The sequence below is a fragment of the Lucilia sericata genome, unplaced genomic scaffold, assembly GCF_015586225.1.
Source record: "Lucilia sericata isolate MDLA Ls3-8-SP2 unplaced genomic scaffold, ASM1558622v1 Contig000005F_arrow, whole genome shotgun sequence".
Classification (NCBI taxonomy): Eukaryota; Metazoa; Arthropoda; class Insecta; order Diptera; family Calliphoridae; genus Lucilia; species Lucilia sericata.
The window spans coordinates 1282248-1305395 of NW_023994046.1; the positions used below are offsets into that span (position 1 = coordinate 1282248).

Consider the following 23148-nt stretch of genomic DNA (forward strand, 5'->3'; position numbering starts at 1 on the left):
TTTCGTGTCAAGTGACCCAACTTTTGAAATCGATGTCTTCCGAAATGTCAAAGTTAGACATTTTGGTCCTACAGGGTTTTAAACAAATGTTTTTAAACAAATGTTGTTTCAAAAAATGTAATTTTTAATTTTTTTTAATTTGTTTAAGATTTCTTTCAATATTTGGCACTTAATTTTCCCCTATTTTTTCAAAATGGAAGTGTTTTGCTCAAAAGAAAGCTTAAGCCATTTTCTTTAAGAGCTTTGGTGGTAGTAAGGTCCTTGTGAGACGCTTACAAATTTTTGTAACAGCAAAAAGTAAAATATCGACGTCAGAACGAAAATTTTGACAAATGGCATCTTAGAATGAACTAAATTCGATTTTCGGTGGGAACATCAGCAAGTTCAATTTTGGGGCCACCCTAATGTAGCATCCGATATATATTCAAAATTCTGGAAAAATATGTTGTTTCGGAATGTTTCTCACATTTTCTTTATCTATGGACCGATTTTGTTGCTTATATTGGTGCATTTCAAAAATTTTCGAACAGGTTTTGTTCCTTACCCTTACCGATTTTGATGAACACATTCTTCGTATAAATACGAAGTTCTCCAAAATTTCCAAATTCATTACGGTTAGGATTTTTATTAAGTTAAAAGTTCACATTTTTTAAGATTTTTTCAACAAGCATTAAATTTGACATTGTATATTTTCTAAACTGTTTATCCGATTTTAATCGTTTTAGACCCTTCTGAAAGCCTATGTTATTTTGTTTGACCATATTTTATTTAAAATTTTATAGTTTTAACATAAGGAAAATTATATTGAAAACGTCTTTCTTTAACATAGGGAAAATTATATCGAAAAACGTCTTTCATTTGGACTAATTTCAATACAAAAATTATATGAAATTTGTACAATATTTATGTATATCGAGTTGTTTATAATGCTACTTCAGCAAGCCCTTTTTATATAGTGGAGGCTAGATGAATCGGTCGAGCGCCAACTTTTAATACCAAAAATGGTATTAAAAGCTCATTCCGTTTGTTCCATACCTGCAATTCAGAATACCGATGATATTAAATAATTAAAATATATGCCTATAAATATAACTACAATTCTATATCTTAACATACAATGGTTTATCGTCATTTCTGTTTTTAACTTTAACCATCTTTATTGTTTTAATAAATAAACAATGGAAAATCCCAGCAAATACTCGGTAATGACTTGTACTTACAAACATAGCCAATTACTTTTCAATGATTACTTAATACCGTCTGCATTATTTTTAAGTGCTCGCAGAATGACTTACATATAATCAGATACGTAAGAAATTTATTTTGAGCTTTTTTGAACACGCGCTAGCAACTATTTTTCACCCACACAAAGAAAATAGTTTTTATGTGCGAAAACTATTATTTGACGCACAATAAAATAACTAATCAGTGTTGTTGTGAGTAAGACAGCGATCTAGCGAACAAGAGGCCCTAAGTGAGCAATTTTTTATGCGTAAGGAAAAACAACTTTTTAACTCCCTATTAGTAAGCGAGCGTGGTAAGTACTTTCCTCCAATGTCATCACCGTATTAAAATTATTGGTTAAAATACTAATAAATAAGTAGTGAAAAGCAGTCTTTTTAGCATGTTAACGCATTACTTTTCAATGCTGTGTTTTCTGTATGGATTGTCAAAAAAGAAGCAAGTTTGTATAAGCAAAGTGTAATTCTACAAGGACATTTATTTACATTTAAACTAAATTTCATCTAACTACTAATATGTATGTATACATACATACTAGCAAAAATATATACATAATTGCATTAAACGTACAGTATGGAAACATTAATGTCTCCATTTTTTTTTTAAATTAATAAATCGTGTTTACAACCACCAATCGTATAGCTACCGAAGTAGCTGAAGGCATTTTATTTCTGCGAGCCGTTATAATTATAACTGTTGGCAACAATTCAATTTTTAGGGTTTGCTTCACATAAATGCACACATACATATAAACAATTGTTTGTAAATAAATTCAAATTAAAATCATTCACATATTGTATATGTATGTACGTATATGAATGTATAATAAACAAAACATAAAAACTTAAGAAACAATATTGGAACATAGAAAAATGTTTGCACAAATTTTGGTCGTGCAAAAATAAGATGAGCGAGCACACGTTGTTTAAGTTTCCTGGAACAGTTGCTCGCACAAATACGCGCTGTGAGACCTCCGTGAGATCGAAACTCGTCGTCGCTTGACGCTCTTCTGTACGTACGATTTACATTAGCTAGACCAACTATGGGTTGTTTGCTTGTGTTTTTTTATTTTGTTTTGTTATTTTCTTTTATATTGGGTTCCTTTTTTCTATTGTTGTTGTACAAGTTTGTGCTAATGTTGCTGCTCGTAATGTTCTTTCTGTCGTTGGTGTTAGATGGCAAACATATTCAGTCAATGTTTAGTTCTTGTTGAGCTATCAACGATGTTTAATCATTGAAACTGTCAATTCTTAAACACACACATTCGCTAAATTTATTTTGCCGCTATTGACTGAATATATACAAATGTCGGTTTAATATCAAATACGGAAGAAATAACCCAATTTTATTTTTTAAAAGTTTTTCAAAGTTCTATTAAAATACATGATCATATGTAGATCATTCATAAATGCCTGAAGTTAAAATATATGTATGTCTACAAGTAAAAAATACAAATTTATGTAAAGTGATAAAAAAATTAAAAATAATAAATTAAACCTATTTAATAAGTAGTAAGAAAATTAAAAAATAATACAAAATTTTATGCTACTAGTGTTAACGATTCAAAAACTTTGAACAAATAATGGACATTATAATAAAATAATTGTACGTCCAATTTGATCATGACACTTGCGTACGTGGATATGGCAACAGTTATTGATGTGCAGGTAAAAAGAGCCAATTAAAAATAACATTTATTATCATTAGGTTTTTAGTGCGATATCATCATTATATGTATGTTCTTAATTTGTCATTCAATAAATCTTGGTTTTATGAGAACCCTGACCACTATACACTGAGAATGTCTCGGTTAATGCGCACTGTGCAATTCCTCGACGCTCTCAACAATAGGGGCTATCCACAACAAGTGCATATGCAACTCTGCGGAAGGATTTAGCTTGAAATCCATCCAATGGTGCAGGAATTGAAGCCGCCGTACCATTTACTTCGTAAATAAGCGCAATCATTTCTTCAGACGAAGCACATTTCCATTTATCTACACTATCGGACAAAATAAAGTGCAAAAGTGCTCATGCTATATTCTTTCAGCGAAAAATCTGTTAAATGATTCTTGAATATGGAAAAAATTATCGAAATCATTTTGTTAATATACAATGCTACAAAAATAACAATAAAATAAAATTATTCCACATTAAATTTTTCTGTATAACATCCAAAATTAAAGTAAATTCACTTTTTTGTCGGACAAAATAAAGTGTAAATTTTATATATCATTATTTAAATTTCTTGTATATAAACATTTTTTATCTATTTTGATTCTGATTTGAATATCTGGATCTACTTAAGACATTTTTGTATTTTATTTACCATTATTGTTCGCAATCGCCTTCCCTTCTCCTTGTTTTTCCCCATACGATTATTTTCAAAATAAATCCGTTTTTGTTCGCTATTTCAGCGGAATATTTGATCAATTGCGGTCAAAAATTAATCTATTGGATTTAAGACGATGCTCTGAGCAGGTCATTCCAATTTTTCAGTGTTTATTTTTCTTACAGAAATGTTTTTTATCTTTGTCGTGTGTTTGAATTCATGAATCTGTTGAGGCATTAACGCTACCAAATCCCTTTATACGGCATTTATTTCAATATTTTTATTAAATACGCTCGTGAATTGCTCATTTGTTATTGTTCACTCCATTTTCACTAAGATTCCCTCTCCTAAAGTTGAATAATGTACCAATACCGATAGCCCTCAACCATAATGATTAAAACCTGGGGTATTGTTTTTAAAATTTTGTATATTGAAGGGCTAAACTCACACTGTGGGCATATTACAGTCAAATCTTAAGATCAGTGCCTTCGAAATGGAATTGGGCAACTTTATATCGGCAAGATAATTAGCTTAAGCACTTGATAAAGTTAAAAAATAACATTACTATAGGAAAGAACACTGAAAAATTGGAATAAGTCGCTCAGAGCACCGCCCTAAATTCAATAGATTAATTTTGGACCACAATTGATCAAAAAATTCCGATGAAATAGTGATCAAAAACGGATTTCTTTTGAAAATAATCATGTGGGGAAAGCAAGGGGAAGGAAAGGCGATTGCGAAAAACAATGGGAAAAAATTACCAAAATGGCTCAAGTAGATCCAGATATTCAAATCAGAATCGAAATAGATACAAAATTTTGATATACAAGAAATTTAAATAATAATATTTAAAATTTACACTTTATTTTGTCCGACAAAAAAAATGAATTTACTTTAATTTTAGATGTTATACAGAAAAATTTTAAGTAAAATAATTTAGTTTTATTGTTATTTTTGTAGAATTGTATATTAACTAAATGATTTTGAAAAAATTTTCCATATTCACGAATCATTTAACCGATTTTTCGCTGAATATGTGTAAATATGTTAAGAAGTAATATTGCCGCATATTTATCACCCATATTTTGAGTAACATATGTACACGTGATACGCGGCATCGCCATTCGATAGCAACTGACATGGTAGGAGTTTATAGAGATTTTTTCAACAATTGTGCCAAACTTTAGTAATAACTAGCATGTTTCAGATACGGATGCAAACGATATCGATCATAAACATTGACGTTTTTATAGACGATACATCGACGTTAAAACTAAAAATAATCTCCATTGTTCTTTCAATCTGGCCTGGGTTTTGTTTTTTGGGAATCAAAAACATTACATTACATCGAAAACATTACAATGTAATAGAAGAGAATAAAGCTTTTCAAATATGATTTCGAAAATGGCAATAAAATAAAGTCGTATTACCTACCAATTTATTTCATTTTGTTCTTTTATTATATTATGAGGTAAAGGGGGTGAAAAATTCCTACGCTAACTGAGAGTACTAGATTAGCGTATTAAAACCATAAATCCATTTGGTGCTGGTAAGTCAAGCTTTCATGTTATCGGTCATTGAAAGTACATTAAGTTTATTAAAACGTTACAAATACTTTATGAATTCATTTTAAAAACACAGAACAATTTTGCAAGCAATATTTCCTATAGATTGTTCAACACAAATTCAATAAAGTCCACTTTTAAACACTTGATATTTAAAGATATAGAGGTTTATTAGAGAAGGTCGAAAGTTACATAATTTTAAAGGCATTTAAAAAGCGTATCAGGAAATGTGAAAATCGCAAACATTATAATGCAGCTTCGATGAAATTTTAAAATATTAATAAAAAATTTAATTCTTTTGGACAGTATACATATTATGTTGACCAATTTTTATTTGATATCTATACGATTAATTTGTTTTGTATTTTCTTATTTTATTATATTCGCTTCTTTATCCATAGTCAAAAATGTATAATATGGGTATTAAATACCTCTTCTAAATTATCAAATTTAAACAAATTTTGCCAACTTTCTATATAAAAATTGTACGGTGCCAATGCCACAGGGTATACAGAGGCGTTACGAGCGAAAAACTATTTCCCTCTCTCTCGCATAAAACGATTTCAATAATTTTATTAGCTGTATTTTATACACCTCTTCTCACCAAACAATTTCAAAATCAAACAAAAGCTGATTTTAGACTTTTCCAAATGTCAAATGCCTCCAATATCTTATATATTCGTCAGGTTTTCAACTGCCCTGTAGGCTTTCTTTCATAAAGCTTTGTAAGTTCAGTGATTGATGATGGGTGATTTTATTTTCTGGTCTCCATAGAGCCTTTGTTTGGATATCGAGATAGTTTATCCAATTCGATTTTAAATTTATACCTTATTTACCAGGATAGACATCCGCACATGTTGTATTCAAGTCCATATCTGCTCCGGCTCGTGCTATTTCGTCTGCAATTTAATTTCCATATATATTATTATGACGTGGTACCTATTCAACGCGTGTTGTTCGTAGACTAATGACTAATGTAGATCTAAAAATTACATACGACCTTTATTGCAGATTGACTGTCTATGTATATCGTAATATCGCTATTATATGTATATATATTGGCTTCATACATATAATTCTTGTTGTTCGAAAGAAGATTTCAGGGTGAAATATGCTACATTAATTTTTTAGTGTGAAACTGAGTTTAATACCTAATTTCTCACAAAAAATACCGCACCTTTTTCATTTTCTCAATACCATCACAGTTTTTCAGTCCCAGTTATCTTTAAGAGGGATGCTTGGTAATCCGTCATTTGTCATATGAAAATTACCATATCTGTTTTGTGAGGATTATTATCAAGTCATCATTATACTGTTTGTCTTTACAACAGTATGTTTGAAAGACGAGAATTAACAACGTGGGTGAAAGAACTCCACCTTGAGGAGTAGCGTGACAACTACAGCTTTCATTAAGCCACTGCCTAGTTTAAATTGAAAACATTTTAACAACAATGGTAAAAAGTACTTAGGGTGCCCGGTAGGCTAGCCTATCCGTCTGAGGGTTGTGGGTTTGAATCCCGAATGATCTAAAATTTTTAGTATAGAAATTTCTCGTGAAAATTGTTATAAAAACGGAAAAAGTGATTAATTTTAACCAATTTTTCTGATAAATAACACAGTGAGACAAAATAAACGAAAATTGAAATATCTGGCAAGTGATACTATTTTTCTGAAAGGTGGATCCGAGTAGAACAAGAATATGTTTTTGAAAAATTTTTTGGTGCAAAACTAAAAAATATGTTTTCTGATAAAATTCACACATATCTCTGCAGTTTACTTAAACGTTATATACATATGCCATTATAAAGGCCTCAGCTTCTGATTTCTAAATCCGTGGAGAAACTTAAAATCGGTTCAGATTCAACTAAGTTACTGACATATAAGTGCTTAAAGGTATAAAAACCGGGTTTTTACCCGTAACTCGAGATTTTGGAGGTGTTTGGCAAATTTCAAAAATATATTCTTGTTCTACTCGGATCCACCTTTCAGAAAAATAGTATCATTTCCCAGTGATTTAATTTTTGTCAGTTTGAGGAAAGAATTATGGATGTTCATTATCGTTAGCTTTACATCAGATAATTTTAGACCCAATGGAATAAAATTAGACTTATCAAAGAAAATATTATTACGTATGGTCCGAAAATCATCAAACGAGTTAAAAATGTACGAAAATATCAATCATACACTCCCGCACACTTAAATAGGTTCACTATTTTGTTTACATTCAATTTAATTTTTTGCAAAATGGACTTATTGATTATATTAAAATTTTAATTAATGTATCACTAGATAGACAAACATTAGTGCAACACTTAATAACCGATTTTTAATAATTTTTTTCTAAAACACTACGTTTTTAAACAATATTTTTTTGACTCATTTGAATAGGTTCATCATCTTTAATTGACATAAACAACAAAATGCATTTCTCATGAAACTTTTCTATTTTTAAAAAGATTTTTACAATGTTTTAGAAAAGATTTAGGGAGGAACATATCCACCATTACTTGATATAACTTCGAAAATTCGAGGTGATAAAGAGTTATTAAGATTCTTAAGTAATGACAAGGAAATTTCGGTCCAAGCCTTTTTAGTTCCTTCAATTTAGGCTTCTTTTGTGTCGTACTGTCTGCCCGACCTATACACTTTACGAGAAAGAATATCCGAAACATTTTCAATAATAAACAGGTGAGAAGATTATGGAGGCCACTCCAAAATTTTTTACATTCTGGCATCGAATCCATTCCTGGCGGTATGGATCGGGGCACTATATGTTTGAAATATCCACGGCAAGGATTCAAAGATATCCGAAAATGTGAAAAAGCTGATTCCAGTATGGCTTTACAATCATTATAATTCTTACTAGATAAAAGAAATTGAAGCTCACTTTTCATAGTACGAAATTGACTCCTCTACATTCCACGTCCTCCACAGTAGATGCAAACGACTCACTTCTTCCTTTCAAAAATCATAAAAATAATGATTATATCGATCTGGACCTTCTAATTTAAACTTTTTTGCTTCCGAATAAACAAGATGTTTATATTGCTTCTTATAACCATGTGTTCATGTGTAAATTGAAGATGTTTTTTCTTTACGAGTGGCAGTTGGAATGGCTTTTATATATTTTTTTTAATATTGTTAAAGCCTTGGCCCTTCTTACAATACGTTTTACTGCAGCTAGGCTTGCTGTAACACCTACTTTTTGCTGCGAATCACTTGAATTGGAAATCTCTTCTGTCCTCTTTTGTTATGACTCCATATGTACATCTATTAATGGTTTCTTAATATTCAGACTGTTTTCTTATAAAATTGCGAATAACATTCTGAATTTGCCCAATTTTTTTTGGAAAATTCCTGTGATTTTGGACAGTTTCCAAAAACGCTTCAATTTTGTAATTTTATTCTTTAGTTAATGGCTTATCGCGACTAATTTTTTAAAAAATATATTGTATATATTCACAGACACTAGAATATGAATGGATTTTACCCACTGCCAGCAGTAAACTGATTTTATTCTGACTGAACCTAATCAAGTGAGCCAAAAAAATATAGCTAAAAAAGAAAAAAAAAAAAAAATTAAAAATCAGCTATTAGGTATTGCGCTCATTTTTATCCTACTGGTGATACCTAAGACATCATGTTATTATTTAAAATTTTTTAATTACTAATTAGTCCATTACTTTCTGCAAATAATTAATTTGAATGTAAACAAAACAGTGAAACTATTTAAGTGAGCGGGAGTGTATAGTAAATACAATGAAGATAGATATCGGAAAAAGTATGTAATACCCTCTACCATTCCCATATGTTTGTCATTCCTTGAGTAACATCAAGAAATATTCATCTGAGACCCAACAAAGTACCCCGCCAGCAGCTCAACTAACTTTTAATGCATTATAAGTTAACTTTTTCTCAACGAGTTGTGGTTGACCCTTATATTATTTTTAATGGGGCCAACTAACTATTTTAACATTGGGGTGTCATGGGTAATAGTCAATTGTCCCACTCTGCATAACTTTAAAATTAACTTAAACTTTGTTACTTAAAAGTTAGCTTAAAGTCAATTCTTTATTAAAATTACACCGGGTATTATTTTCTTATAATTATTCATAAAATATTAAAAACAGAGAAATCTAAAAAAAGTAGTTCCAGTCCTTATTCTTGAAGTTAATTGTCAGTTTAAGTTCTTTAGAACCATTAAGTAGTTGAAAATACTCTGGATATATACACCTATGATATGATTTTACAAGTCATGACATTAGTTCGTTAAAATTAATAGACATCAATTTATAATAGGGGAACGGCGGTATTCATAAAATTATGACTGATTTGTTTATTATTTCCATGATTTCTATTGTTCCAAATCTAAAATACATTTAAAAATTTTATGTGTAATGTAACTATTAATGTAATAATATATTTACAGTATCAATCAGCAGAATTTAGGAATTAGAGATCGAGTTTTGTAATATTGAACCTTTTATAATTATTTGTTTATTGTACTGACTCACAATGTAAAAATTCTAAAATATGACAAAAATTTAAAACTAAATTCCAAATAATAAAGAAACATGTGAAAACATGTCGAACCAAAATGCTCTCCTGAGAATTTTGGGCTACTTCTGCATTTTATGGTAGATAGCTTGAATTTAGTCTTTAAAAACCGGCTATTTATTCATCAAATATCAAATTTTGGAACATTTCTGCATTATATTGTAGTTTGTTTATATTCAGTCTGCTGAAGTTAACAAATTAAATTCATAATAATAGAGAACAAGAAAAAATATGTCGAAATAAAATTCCATCCATTCTATTTTAGGGCACTTCTGCATTATATGATATTTAGCTTATAGTTAGTCTTAAAAAGTCGGTTATTTACGTTGCCAAATTTTTGCATTACATTGTAGTTAGCTTATAATCAGTCTGTAAAAGTAAACTAGAAGTGAATTTTTCTAGTAGTTACCTACAATTGCTGGCAGGGTATATATACATATATTCGAGGTCTTTATGGAACTCTGAATCGATTTAGACATGTCCGTCTGTCTGGCTAAACAAAGCAAATATGTTAATGCATTTTATCTGTAAAATCGGTCCAAAATTTAGCATATTAACTAATTTTTTAACACGTGCTGGGTAATTAAGAAATAAAGATATCGGAATAAAATTCGACAGTAATGTGTGTGTCATGTGTATATCGAGGGACTATATTCAATAGTCGCTATCTGTCATTTTCATGAAAATGAGATTTTGATGGCAAAATATTCAGCAAACTATCCCGCATCAGTGATATAAATTTCAAAGAAAAAATAATATTTTTTGTCAATTTTATAGCTTTTTTTAAATTTCTCTATCTTAAAAAAAGAAAAATTCTGAATGCAAAACTCTCTATCTTATCCAAAAATTGTTTCAAACTCTATCCCTTTGGATAATTTTCTGTTGCAAAACAAGTCTTCTTAATAATTTGGAACACAAATCCGTCAAAATATTTAAAATCGGTCTAATAGTTTTTGAGATATCGCTCATTATGATACTGATTAAATCAATTTTATTGTCGTGTTTAACCATATAACATTGATTTTCGACCAAAACATTATAATATGTTGGTTTTTCAACAATTTGGTTTCTTTTCCCCATTAAATTGTATAAAATATAATATTTATTGATTTTAATTCAAATAAAAATTTTATATTTCCATGAAAAACTCTCTATATATTGGTTGAATGAACATTTTCGTAGAAAAATAAGCTCTATCTGATATAAATTTGTGAATTATTTTGTAAATAATGCAAAATTTAAAATTCTTTTTATATAAGGGTTTAGAATATGGTCGTAGAAATATATTGTAAAAGAAAAAATTTAAAAATCTTCACGAACTAGCGAAATAAACAGTTTTTTTGCTCTCCTGAAAACTTGTATTATTTTATATAGAGACTATTGAATATAGTCCCTCGATATATAAATCTTTTTTCAAAAAATTTTCCGGATCGGTCTATAATTGGTCTTAGCCAATTATCTATATAAAGCCCTCATCCGAAAATTACATAAATGCACATATTTCATTGAGAAATAACATGATAAATCTTTTTGGATGGCCAGGATCGGTTCATAATTGGTCAAAATTAGTTCTATAGACAAACATATTTATGTAAATTACTAAATTGCGGAAGCAAAATATTAAAATTTACTATTTAAATAGATTTTATGAACAGTGGCTTACAAGTGGAGGGTATTTAAAATTCCGCATAACCGAATATGGCACTCTAACTTGTATAAATTTCTATATGTTATTACCCAAGTGCCTAAAATTTGTTGAAATGGGTTTCCCAAAAGGAGTTATTTGATTAAAATGCCCGTGAAATCGTTTTTTATTTTCGAAGCCCGCTAAAGCTCCACGTTATCATTATTTTTCATTAAATTATATTTTCTTTTGTGTTTGTGTGAAAAAACACGTACAATCAAATAAAATGGGTAAAATTTGTTGTTTATTTATAATAAAATTTTTCATAATAAAATTTTTACTTTATAAACAGTTTCTAAATCAAATTTTGTATGATAAAATAAAATGTTATTTATGAATAAGACTCTACTTGCAAATGATGCATTAACAAATTTCTTTCAGAATTGTGAGCGAGGGATAAAGTGACATATTTTAACATTATTTAAGGAATATGTCCACTTTGCACACTTTTTATTATGTATGATTTATCCAATATATTATAAGTAATTCAATCTTTCTTTATTTGTGTTTTAGGAACGCTTGACTAGCCATGGGAGTTTGGGACTTTCAAGCAATAGCCCAGCTTATACAACACATACAGGAAGTCATGCTAGTAGGGGTGGTCCCACAGCTGGTCATAGTGGTCATGGCGGAACTCATAGTTCTGCTGCAACCATGCATCATCAGTCGTTACAATCTGATTTTCAACCTCCATACTTTCCACCTCCCTTTCATCACTCTACACAAAGTCCTCCTCAACAACAGGTAATAAACGTAACCTTACATAATAAAAGCTTTATTCATAAAAGCAATAATTGAAAAAAAAAAACTAAAAATTATACTAATATTGATTAGATACCTGCGTACTTACAGAACCACGGTGCTTTAGAGTATCTAGGAACAGATCCTTATGGGCAACCTTTACCAACATTACATCACACACCCCTCCATCATTACAATCAGTTAGCTGGACTGAGAAGTACTCAAGATCAATTAGGAATACATCGATCTCACAGAGAGGCGGAATTACAAGGACACGTGGTAAGTATTTTTAATTTGCATTTTTATCCAAATCAATTCAGAAACAGACAACAGATTATAATTTCGACTGTGTCCTCTACATATGTAGAGGACTAAAGCCCAAACTATATAGTTTGGGCTTTATTTAACCCTCTACATAATTTGGTTTAATTCTTGTCCTTATACAAACCAAGTTATTCATCATATAAAAACTTGCCCCGAGAGAGTTAATGAAGGAATTACACTTTATAGTGCATAATGTATATAAAATACAAATTTATCAAAATTTTCCTATTAGACCTGCCCTAAAAAAATTTTTGTTTAATAAGATCTAGTTTGTTCCTCTGTTTCCAAAACTATCGGATGCAAAAATTATGATCAAATCTTTATCAAGTTGCAGTATCACCCAACAAAATATGTATGTATGTAGGTCATAATTAAAAAAATAACATAATTTAAGGGCTAGCCTATAGTGTATGCATGAATCTATTTTTTTTCTTGAAAGTTTTTTTCCTTCTCTATGTTTTGTTGTTTACGATATTGGGAAACATTCCTGCAACATTCTAAAAATATTGTTGGGATAATCTTAGCACAAAGAATTTGTAAAATTTTTCTTGAAGAACAACATAAACAAATACTCAGCACATACTTAGACAACTTACTTATTAACAGGGTTATATAGTAATATTCGAAGGAGAATTCACATTAAGTCTCTTGCTTATAATTACCCTGTAATCATGTTGTTATAACCACGCTCGAATTATACGATTGGCTCTACTAAAACAGTGCGTATACTTTAGTATGTGTATGTATGTATGTATGTAGTATATATTTACGTAGTACGAATATGAGTTTACAACCCTTAAGTTTGTCAAAACTTTGAGAACAGAGTAAGATGTTTTTTTAAATAAAAATATTTGTTCATCTTCTAGTGCATAAAGAAAAATCTGAACTATTTGATTTATTTTATTCTTTTTTCTTTATTATTTTACTCCACATCAGCCATGCTTTTAATTTAAAACAGTGGTAGACAAAAAGGCAGCACATCGTTCTTATAAAATGAAATTATCCATAATAAGACTCATTTACTTTAAGACTGTCACAATTATTGTTTCGAATATAACGGTTTAAAATGTTTTATATCATTTTACTATTTCTTAAATAACATTTAGATTAAAAAAAATACATTGCCCCAGGAAAATTAGGCAAAAAAATGATCAATATGGAAAATTTCAGATAGCTAAATAAAAATTGGCACATAGCTTCCCCTTAGCATAATTAGTAAGGAATTAAAAATCGCCGAAAATATCTTGTGCGCAAATTCACTCTATGACCCATAGTGCAATGTCTGTCTATCCATAATTTCAGATAGTATTACAGGTCATATTTATGATCAGAATTAGAAACAAATTGGTGGTCACAATTCACATATTTAGAGTAATATTCATATCTTTAAATATTTTGTAACAATTTTTGAATTTTCAAAAACTTAAAAACACTGTGGTTTACATTAATATTGGAAACAAATGAAAGTCGGTTGTCTATATTAGAGCTAGTTAAAGTTGTAGTCAGATTTCAATGAAATTTAGCGGAAATATATTCCTGATTTTGTAGATTATATCGACTAATTTTTTTCAAAATATTTTCATAATTGTGACCTCTGGCCCCATCGGAAATTTCGGATAGACGGACATTGCACTATGGGCCAGAGAGTGATGCTGTGACAAAGGATGTAACAGAAATTAATTATGTACTTTTAGCTAATATTAGAAAGAAAAAATGCGACATTATCTATATTGGTGTTAAAATACTTATTAAAATTTGAAAATGTCTTTGCAATGAAAAAACAAAAAACACTATAGCTCAAAAACAACTAATGTTATGCGAAAATATTCCTCAACCAAAATGTAGGAAATTCAATATTTTATAGAAATTATAATAACATCAAAACGCGTACGACGCATAATAAGCGAGATATTCTCTAAAAACACATTTTTTAACCTTTGACCTCCAATATCTCGCTTAGCGTACACGATATTTTCGGTGACTTTTAATCCCTTACTTATTATGCTAAGGAGAAGCTATGTGTAAATTTTCATTTAGCTATGTATCTAAAATTCCGCAGCATAACCCTTATTTTCCTGGACTACATACAAAATCTCAAATACATATGCATGTCTCAAATCTCAAATACATGTTAGAGTTTCTAATTTTGAATTGATTACAAAAATTGCTACTAGTAGTTTGAAAATATCACCAGAACAAAATTTTAAGTTGAAGAAAATTTAGAAAATTTTGTTGGTGAATGGGTTTATAAAATTGATTAGCCGCTGAGAGTTTTTGCACCAAAATGACCCGAGAAAAACATTTTTGTTATTAGAACACTACTGGCGACCGCGTAGTGATAGAGCCTATTTTTGGTTATACCCTAATGTACATATGTATCAAGACAATTATTCTTTGTATTTTTGAATTATTTCAGACACAATTATCACATGGATTTCCATATTCCGACCGAAGAAGTGATTATGGAAGTGGTTTATCAACTGGTACTACCCATGGAGGCCGTCTTACACATGATCACGATCCTTTAGCTTTGCATCAAGCGCTGCAAAATGCTGTGGATGATGGTCAAAATCCAGGAATAGACGATAATGTTGGTTTCATGTCGGACCTACCTCTAATAAAAAGTAAGTAAGAGATGTAAAAAATACTTAAATTTGTATTGTTAATGTTTACATTCTATGCAATATTATAATATTCTTTGATTGAATTTTCCAGGATAAAAAAAAAAACATACAAAATTTCATTTTGAAAATTTTATTGCCTGCTTTTTGTGGTGAGTCGTATGGACTCATGGATAGGATATTTACACATTTTAGACCAATTTAAGAATTTTGGTATCGATTTGTTAGAGCATATTTTACCCATAAGCGCATAATTTTGTATGATTTAGCTTTTATTTATTTATTTAAGGCATATTTTCGAGTTTTTAGAGCATATTTTAATCTTTTATTGCATATTTTTAAGGTTTGTGATTTATTTTTCATTTTTGTATATTTAAAAAAAATCAAAACTTTATTCTTTATTTATTTAACATTTTATGCCTGTTTTAAAATTTTGAAAAAAATCTGTAGAGCTTGAAAGCGGGAAAAATACATTAGTATCATGAAAACCAATATTATATGTAGTTCTTTTTATTCGTTAAACATTAATTTTTAAATCGGATATAGAACCGATAACTTTGAATGTCATGAAACCAATGCATTTTTGTCGTTTAAAAAACTAGTAACCATAATTATTGGCTTCTATGGCAACACCGATAAAAATGTCAGTTTGAAGCTTTGAATACGATTGGAAGAAACTATGAGATGAATCAATTTTATAAAATAAATCTTGTAGGAAGAAATATGACATTAAATATTGATTATTTCATTACTTAATAATTAAAATTTCATTTTTAGAGGAGATTTTTTATATTATAATAGCATATTTTGCGTTCTTTACTGCATATTTAAAGCGCTTTAAACACTTTTTTAAAGCAAATTTTTAGTTTCCTTGGTTATTATAGAACCTCACCATCAGGGGTCATTAAGTTTATCATTCCGTGCGCCACTTTGAGAAACATCTGGGTTAATTGATTTATATAAAATTCTGTAAAGGGATTTAGGTTTTAAGTTATAACTGAACTTCACAAAATGTTTTTTAGGAGTTAAAAACTAAAAATTTTAGCATAGTCGAAAGTAATTACTTAAAAAGCCAGAACTTTTTCATCCAACAGTTTTTCGTCTAATATTTACAAGACTCACCCTATGTTTTGGAAAGGATGCATACATACATCATATACATACTTTGTATATGCATTTTCTTGTTCGTTTGGTTTATAAGAATTTGTAAAAAATTAAAAACATAAGTAAGGTAGCGGTCTAGCTAAAATTATTTTTGAGACTTGTAGACTATTTGTGTAAATTGATATTTGGGTGTTAACAAAAACACACCTGGATGCATGCTGGGTTATTTTTTATGTAAAAACAAAAAAAAAAAAAATACAGTGTTGCTATTGTTATGTTGTGTTATTATGAACGAAGAATGACATTATGTTTTGTTTGTAATATAAGACCACTAATTACCGGTAACACTGATTGTAATGTGTTTCGATATGATCGTGTTCTTTACACTCGATGACAATTTATTCACATTGTTCTTTATTCTATATGTTTTTTATTAGGGTTATAATTTATTTGAATGTTGGTTTGTAATGTTTTATTTGTTTTCACTTTATTTTGCAGGCATGAAAAGTGGGAAAGATGTCGGAAATATTAGCTCAGGTTCACCTAGCGAAGTATTTTGCGCAGTTCCTGGTCGTTTAAGCCTTTTGTCCAGTACCTCTAAATACAAGGTAACAATTGCGGAAGTTCAGAGAAGACTGTCTCCTCCAGAATGCTTAAATGCTTCCCTATTGGGTGGGGTTTTAAGAAGGTTTGTTTTAGTCCATCCCCCCAATTATGTTATTGGATCTTCTGATTTTGTTCATAATTGTTTAATATGTAAATACATGTACATATGTATGTATATGTATTATACAAAATTCAAATGATGAAATGAAAAAAGTTAAGAAAAACTAAACAAATATTTATGACAATATCAACAGACCTTAAGATCTTTCAACATAAAATAAATAATTTATCTATTATATTCATAACTTACGATTTATTTTATTTAGAGCAAAAAGTAAAAATGGCGGCAGACTTTTAAGAGAAAAACTTGAAAAAATTGGATTAAATTTACCAGCAGGAAGGCGTAAAGCAGCAAACGTTACTTTATTAACATCATTGGTTGAGGGCGAGGCTGCACATTTGGCCAAAGATTTTCACTTTGTTTGTGAAACTGAATTTCCGGCCCGACAACTAGCCGAATACATTGTGCGACACAATACCGAACCACAAGATTCTTATAGAAGAAAAGAGCTTTTAATGCATTCGCAACAGGTAATAACAACATACATTTACTGACGTATGCCGTCATTTTAGGATAGGTAACACAAACTAAGAAAATATGAGATATTTATAAGAATTTCATTTATAATAAAAATTATATATTAAAATAGTCCATTACCTTCTGTCTTAAATTAACTTTTTATTCGTGTTTTCCAATTCCTTAATTTTTTTTCGACATTTTCATTTCTTTGTTAGTTTTTGTCTTTTTTCTTGTGCACCGTCGTAGTTTTTAGTATTATATAAAAAAAAAGCGAAATCTAGTTGATGATTTCGCTAGAAATCTCATATTAATTTTTATGATTTGATACATTCAAATTTTTTTTGTATTTACCTTTCAACAGAGATGGGGGTAGTGCACTAAATTATTAGTTAAATCAATATTTAACTAGCACTAATTATTATTTCAAAAAATATATTTTTCACTAATTTTCTGGAGCTTAGTGGTAGTGAAGCTTATATTTTTAGCACTAATATTTTTTAGTGATAATTTTATTTTTTTAACTATAACTCAATTGAGTGATAGTGTAGAAAAAAGCACTACACTCAAATAGTTACAAATTTGAACAGTCACTAACAAAAGGCTTCAATAATTTTCTTTGCACTATTTTTTTATGAAAATGAAAAAATTTGTGAGACAATAAATGATTCAATTTTTTAAAAGATACATCTATTAAAATGGAAAATACAGACTTTGTTAGCGATGACACTATGATGGACCCTACATATGCAGTTACCCCAACAACATCTCATGCTTTAAAAAGAAATGGTTTAAACACCTAAATTCCAAAACTTTTGTCTTCTTCTGCTCAAGTATAACGATCTTTTTCTTTAGCGGAATTGTGAACTCTCCTCGGAGAAATAAATTAATTGGTCAATTTTGTATCTCGATTGCCACTTCAGCTGCGTTGCCAGTTGCCAAAATGATGTGGTTACTGGATGTTTTTTAGGCAATAGCTTGGAACCTTTGTAAATAATGAACGTTTTACTCATTAATAATATTTGTCCAATGAGTTTTTGGTTGACTTAAATCATTTCTAGACTGTCCTATTAACTTAAACTTTCAAATGAGTGAAACATTTCTCTGTTGAAAAAAAATAGTGCAGGAATATTTTTTGAACTAATAATTTAGTGTAGAAAAAATTATTTCACTAGGCTGTAAAAACAAATATTTTAACTATTTTTAAATTATTTTTAGTTAAAAATTTTAAATATTACTATTATTGAATGAGGCTTATATTTTTTAATTCATCACTAAACGTAAATAAAAGTAGTCAATAATTTTGAACTACCACTAATTACTAGTGATAGTTAAAAATTAGTGCACTACCCCCACCTCTGCCTTTCAAACTAAAAATTTAAAATCCTTTTTTTCTTCTTTTTTTTTAACAGATTACAAAGGAACTTATGCAAGTCCTTAGCCAAGATCGCACAACTCAATATGGGACGAGATCTCAACATTTATTGGAGCCTTCCATGCAACGTCATTTAACACATTTCTCACTAATAACGCATGGATTTGGTTCTCCAGCTATAATGGCCGTATTGCATGCTTTCCAGGTTAGTACATGCATTAACTGATAATAATCCATTTCTCCTACAAAAAACTTATTTGTTTTATATTTAAATATCTTATTGAAGTTACCTTGTGAAACTAAGATATTCATTTAAATAATATTATTAACGCATTCTTAAATAATGCGAAAAAAGATTGTATCTAAATTAATTTTCAAGTGCGACATGGATTATTTTCATAATATTTTCATGATTGACATAACAATAAGTATTTTTCAATTCTATTTTAGACATTTCTAAATGAATCGGTGAATTATCTCGAAAAGTTGTATCCATCAAATGGTGGGGGCATGGTGTCATCATCTCTTGACAAAAACAAAATGGACGGCGATAAGAAATGATAAAGCAACTGCATTTAAATTTATTAAAACGTTTAAAACGTATTTGTACGAGTATTTAATTTATAATTATTTAGTAATTATGTAATGTATGTATGTACGTATAAACAATATGTAAATATGTATGTTAGACTGCCTCACAGTCCGTAAAAATCGTTTTCTCTCATCTCATTTAAAAAGTGAAGAAAACTGGCCTATAATTTGAAAACTTGATAACTTTTTTGAGGCAGAAAATAAATGTATAACATGATGTATGTATGTACGTTTTAAGTCTATGTAAATTAATAGCAAATTAATTTTGAGATGAATTATTTTTATTATTTAGTACAATAAGTAGCAAAAACATGCTCTACGTATTATGCAATATGCATAACATGTATATAAAAATTCTTAAGTATAGACATTTAATAATTAAAAACATACATTTGTATGTATGTACTATGTAGGTATTAATTTTAATGTGGGTACTTTTAAGTGTCCCCTTGATGCTGTCACCAATGTCAATCAATGACGGAAAATTTAGGTTTTTTCTATTTTTGACAGCATTTGCCGTATGGATGTATCTAAGACCCAATTTAATATTTATGTAAGATATTTATAGAAATCACCCAAAACAATGCATTGCAATGCAATTCAACAATAAGCTATGACCACATTTGGTTAAATGTATTTTAAATTTTTAGCAAATGTTTGTCTCATTAAGCTGACTTTTTGCAATTAACGATATAATCAAAACCCAATACTGTTTTTCTTCATCAACATGTATAAACTCAACACGTTTTGTTTTTTACGGTATTAAACTTGCTTACACATGAACAACTTTTTATACCCCGTTCACACGATGCAATTATTCGTCATTCACGCTCTCATTCTTCATTTAACTCTCAATTACTAACTGAATTACATGATTCGCCATTTCGAAAATTTTTGCTAGGACCAATAGGTGAAAAGTTACACTCATTTGAAAAAAAACCTATATGACCAAGATGTCCAACTTTAAGCCCCTCTAACTCCGACATACTATCCAATAGTACTAACCTTGGTGCAAATTTCATCCAAATAATTTTTTTTGAGTTGGGTCACTTGATGCGAAGTTGCCCATATGTTAAAATAATGTAATAAAAGTATTGTTGTATCATACACACAAATAACATAATAATGAATGTAAAAAAACATGGTGATGAACGATCAAAACGAATGACGAATGTGTCGTGGAAACGGATTAGTTTTCTATTATAATTCAGAGGCCGAAATAAGTATTTCAACTCTTCATGAGAATACCATAAATCTATTAACAAAACTTTTTCTCTGATGTTGTTTTTAGAAATTGTTTTCAAAGATTTTTATTATATTATAGACCGTGCATATAATTAATATTTGTATTATTAAAGGTGCTATCAGAGTTATTTACATATGTAATGTCACTCTTTCCTTATGCAATTCCGAATGTATGTTAAAATTGTAATTTTACATACGATTCATAATTTTTGCTATCACACTTGTTTATGTCTATCCATAAGACATAATCTATAAATGTAGACAAATCTGTCTGTTTAATGTATACAAATTATTAATTACTTTTTCAAGTCTCTTATTAATTTTTTTTAATTTATTTTTGCAAACAATTTTATTTAAAAGTACTGTTGTATTTTTGTTTGTCACAGAAAAATAAGACGTCGTGATAGAATGAGAATAAAGTAGATTTTGTCCCTATCAAATAATACTTTTGAGGTGAAAGTAGACAATACGCGTTGTACGCTGTAACGCGTTATATACATAAATATGTATATACTGGTGTCAAGAAAGTTGTGTATTTTTATCGAAGAGATTCCAATTACTATCAAATTCTAATAACATAGCTCAAGATTTTACTTATAAACTAAATAGTAGTAATAATAGCTAAAATAGTAGTTTGTTTTTCCCGATGATTTGTTACAATATTTTTTTCAAGTATTAACAGCATAAGGTTATTATTATTATTTGTTTATGCATTATTTGAGATCCTACAAAAGTCCAGTAAAAGCAAATAAACATTAGCTAAAAATAGTGGATACGATTTTTTGTCAAATATTTTATAACTGTGAACATAGCTTATCTTTACACATCCACATGAATTGGTTAAGGATTTTTTATTTAGGTAAAACAAAATAAAAACTACATATATAAATTATTACATTCAAAATACATTATAAATAAATTAGTAACAAATAGTTGTTTTTATTAAATGAATAAAAATTATAATAAACTACATATTCACTTTGTTTCTTTTTACCGATTAGAGCATAATAACGACCGATAAATCGGATACAAATAAATTGAATATATTTTGTATAAAAAATTGTTTTTATTGATTTGTTTGCTTTGTGCCGGTCCACACACAGAAACTTTTGCTTCAGAAACTACGTGTTAATTTGCATTGATTTGTTTTTGTACGAATGAGAAGAATAACAAAACAAAACGAGTTTCCGAGTACGAGAAACTCCGTTCCGTGAAGGAGATGAATGATATTTCTTTCTCTCTCGCGCAAAATCAAAAGTTTCCCAAAAATAGTTTCCTAGTGTGGACCGACAGTTTCGAATGATAGAATATTTTCTATGCTAAGCGTGGCCAGTTGGTTTTGGAATAGAAGCGGGATCTGAGTGATTAAAAAGTGGGATTTGAATGAAAATATATTGAAAAAGCGGGATTTTGAAAATTGTCATTCATTAAATCTGAATTTAATAAAACTTAATATCAAAACAAGTACAACAAGTAAGAAGTCGGGCGAGGCCGACCATATAATACCCTACACCAGTTATATAAATAAAATGTGATTTAGTGTTCATAATAAAGCATTTAAGTTGAATTGTACCTTGTCTCAGATATACTTTGGCCATTAAGGTGAAATAATGGACCGATCATAACCATTTTAAATAGGCTTCGTCACTGATACAATAGAAGATCATGTACCAAATTTCATTGAATTATCTTCAAAAATGCAACCTTTAGTTTGTTTTTTTACATGAACGGACGGATATAGCCAATATTATTGTGCGTTACAAACATCAGCACAAATCCAATATACCCTCCCCAATAAAGTGGTGTAGGGTATAAATATTATACTCGACTAAGACAAATCTTTTATAAATACATATCATCATTAGAGGTGTCCAAAAAAATCGACTTTGCGCAGATGGGTCTTATTTTGTTCATTAGTGTCTAAAACTAACTGGTGTAAAACGGGAACCCGTGCCCGAAATCGATTGAAAAGTGTAATTGGGTAAATAATAGGACTTTTTTTAAATTCTTCAAAAAATACTAGGCCATAAAGACCTAGTTATAGCACAGGAAAGCTCTTGTCACTATTGGTCTTGAGCTTCAATAAAACATATTTTTAAGTAAACATAGTTCTTAACTAATATAAGTGAGACACCGCAAAATTGCTCTACATACAATTCACGCTTTAACCTATTTATCAACAATACAAATGCTATAATTATGCCCTTGTATCTTTACCCATATGAAAGCAATTTTCAAACGCCTCGTCATTTCAATTAGGGACTCGAGACATTCATGGACTAGTTGAGATGTGGAATGATATTTTAGTTAGAAAAATACCACTTTCATTATTAAGTTTAAATAAGATCTTTGTACCAAATTCTTTAGTAAAGATACCACTATCAACCCTACTAAATATTTTGGAATCCTCTGTGTAAACACAGGAACTTCCCGAATCGGAGAGATTAGAAAAGTACTCCATATACCGGAAACTTTTGTTAAAAGAAGGTACTGACCAAAGATTCATATACATACATATAAAGAAATTGGACTTTAAATCTCTTTTTTTTAATTTAGTATTAACTGTAATGTTTTCCAGAGATACA

General features: G+C 29.3%; 1 protein-coding gene across 3 annotated transcripts in view; it reads left to right on the forward strand.

Annotated features, from left to right (window-relative positions):
* Window positions 1-21405, forward strand: part of LOC119600885 (transcription factor AP-2-epsilon) — a 136921-nt gene extending 115516 nt beyond the window's left edge. For 2 of the 3 annotated variants that reach the window (XM_037951475.1, XM_037951458.1), the window contains 7 exons: window positions 11893-12123; window positions 12214-12399; window positions 14861-15068; window positions 16668-16857; window positions 17102-17366; window positions 18765-18932; window positions 19178-21405. In XM_037951475.1, the coding sequence (XP_037807403.1) occupies window positions 11893-12123; window positions 12214-12399; window positions 14861-15068; window positions 16668-16857; window positions 17102-17366; window positions 18765-18932; window positions 19178-19288 (1359 nt within the window). In that variant the 3' untranslated portion in view covers window positions 19289-21405. The remainder of the gene's footprint in view (window positions 1-11892; window positions 12124-12213; window positions 12400-14860; window positions 15069-16667; window positions 16858-17101; window positions 17367-18764; window positions 18933-19177) is intronic. The other variant, XM_037951466.1, reaches the window with a different exon arrangement.
* Window positions 21406-23148: the final 1743 nt, after the last annotated feature.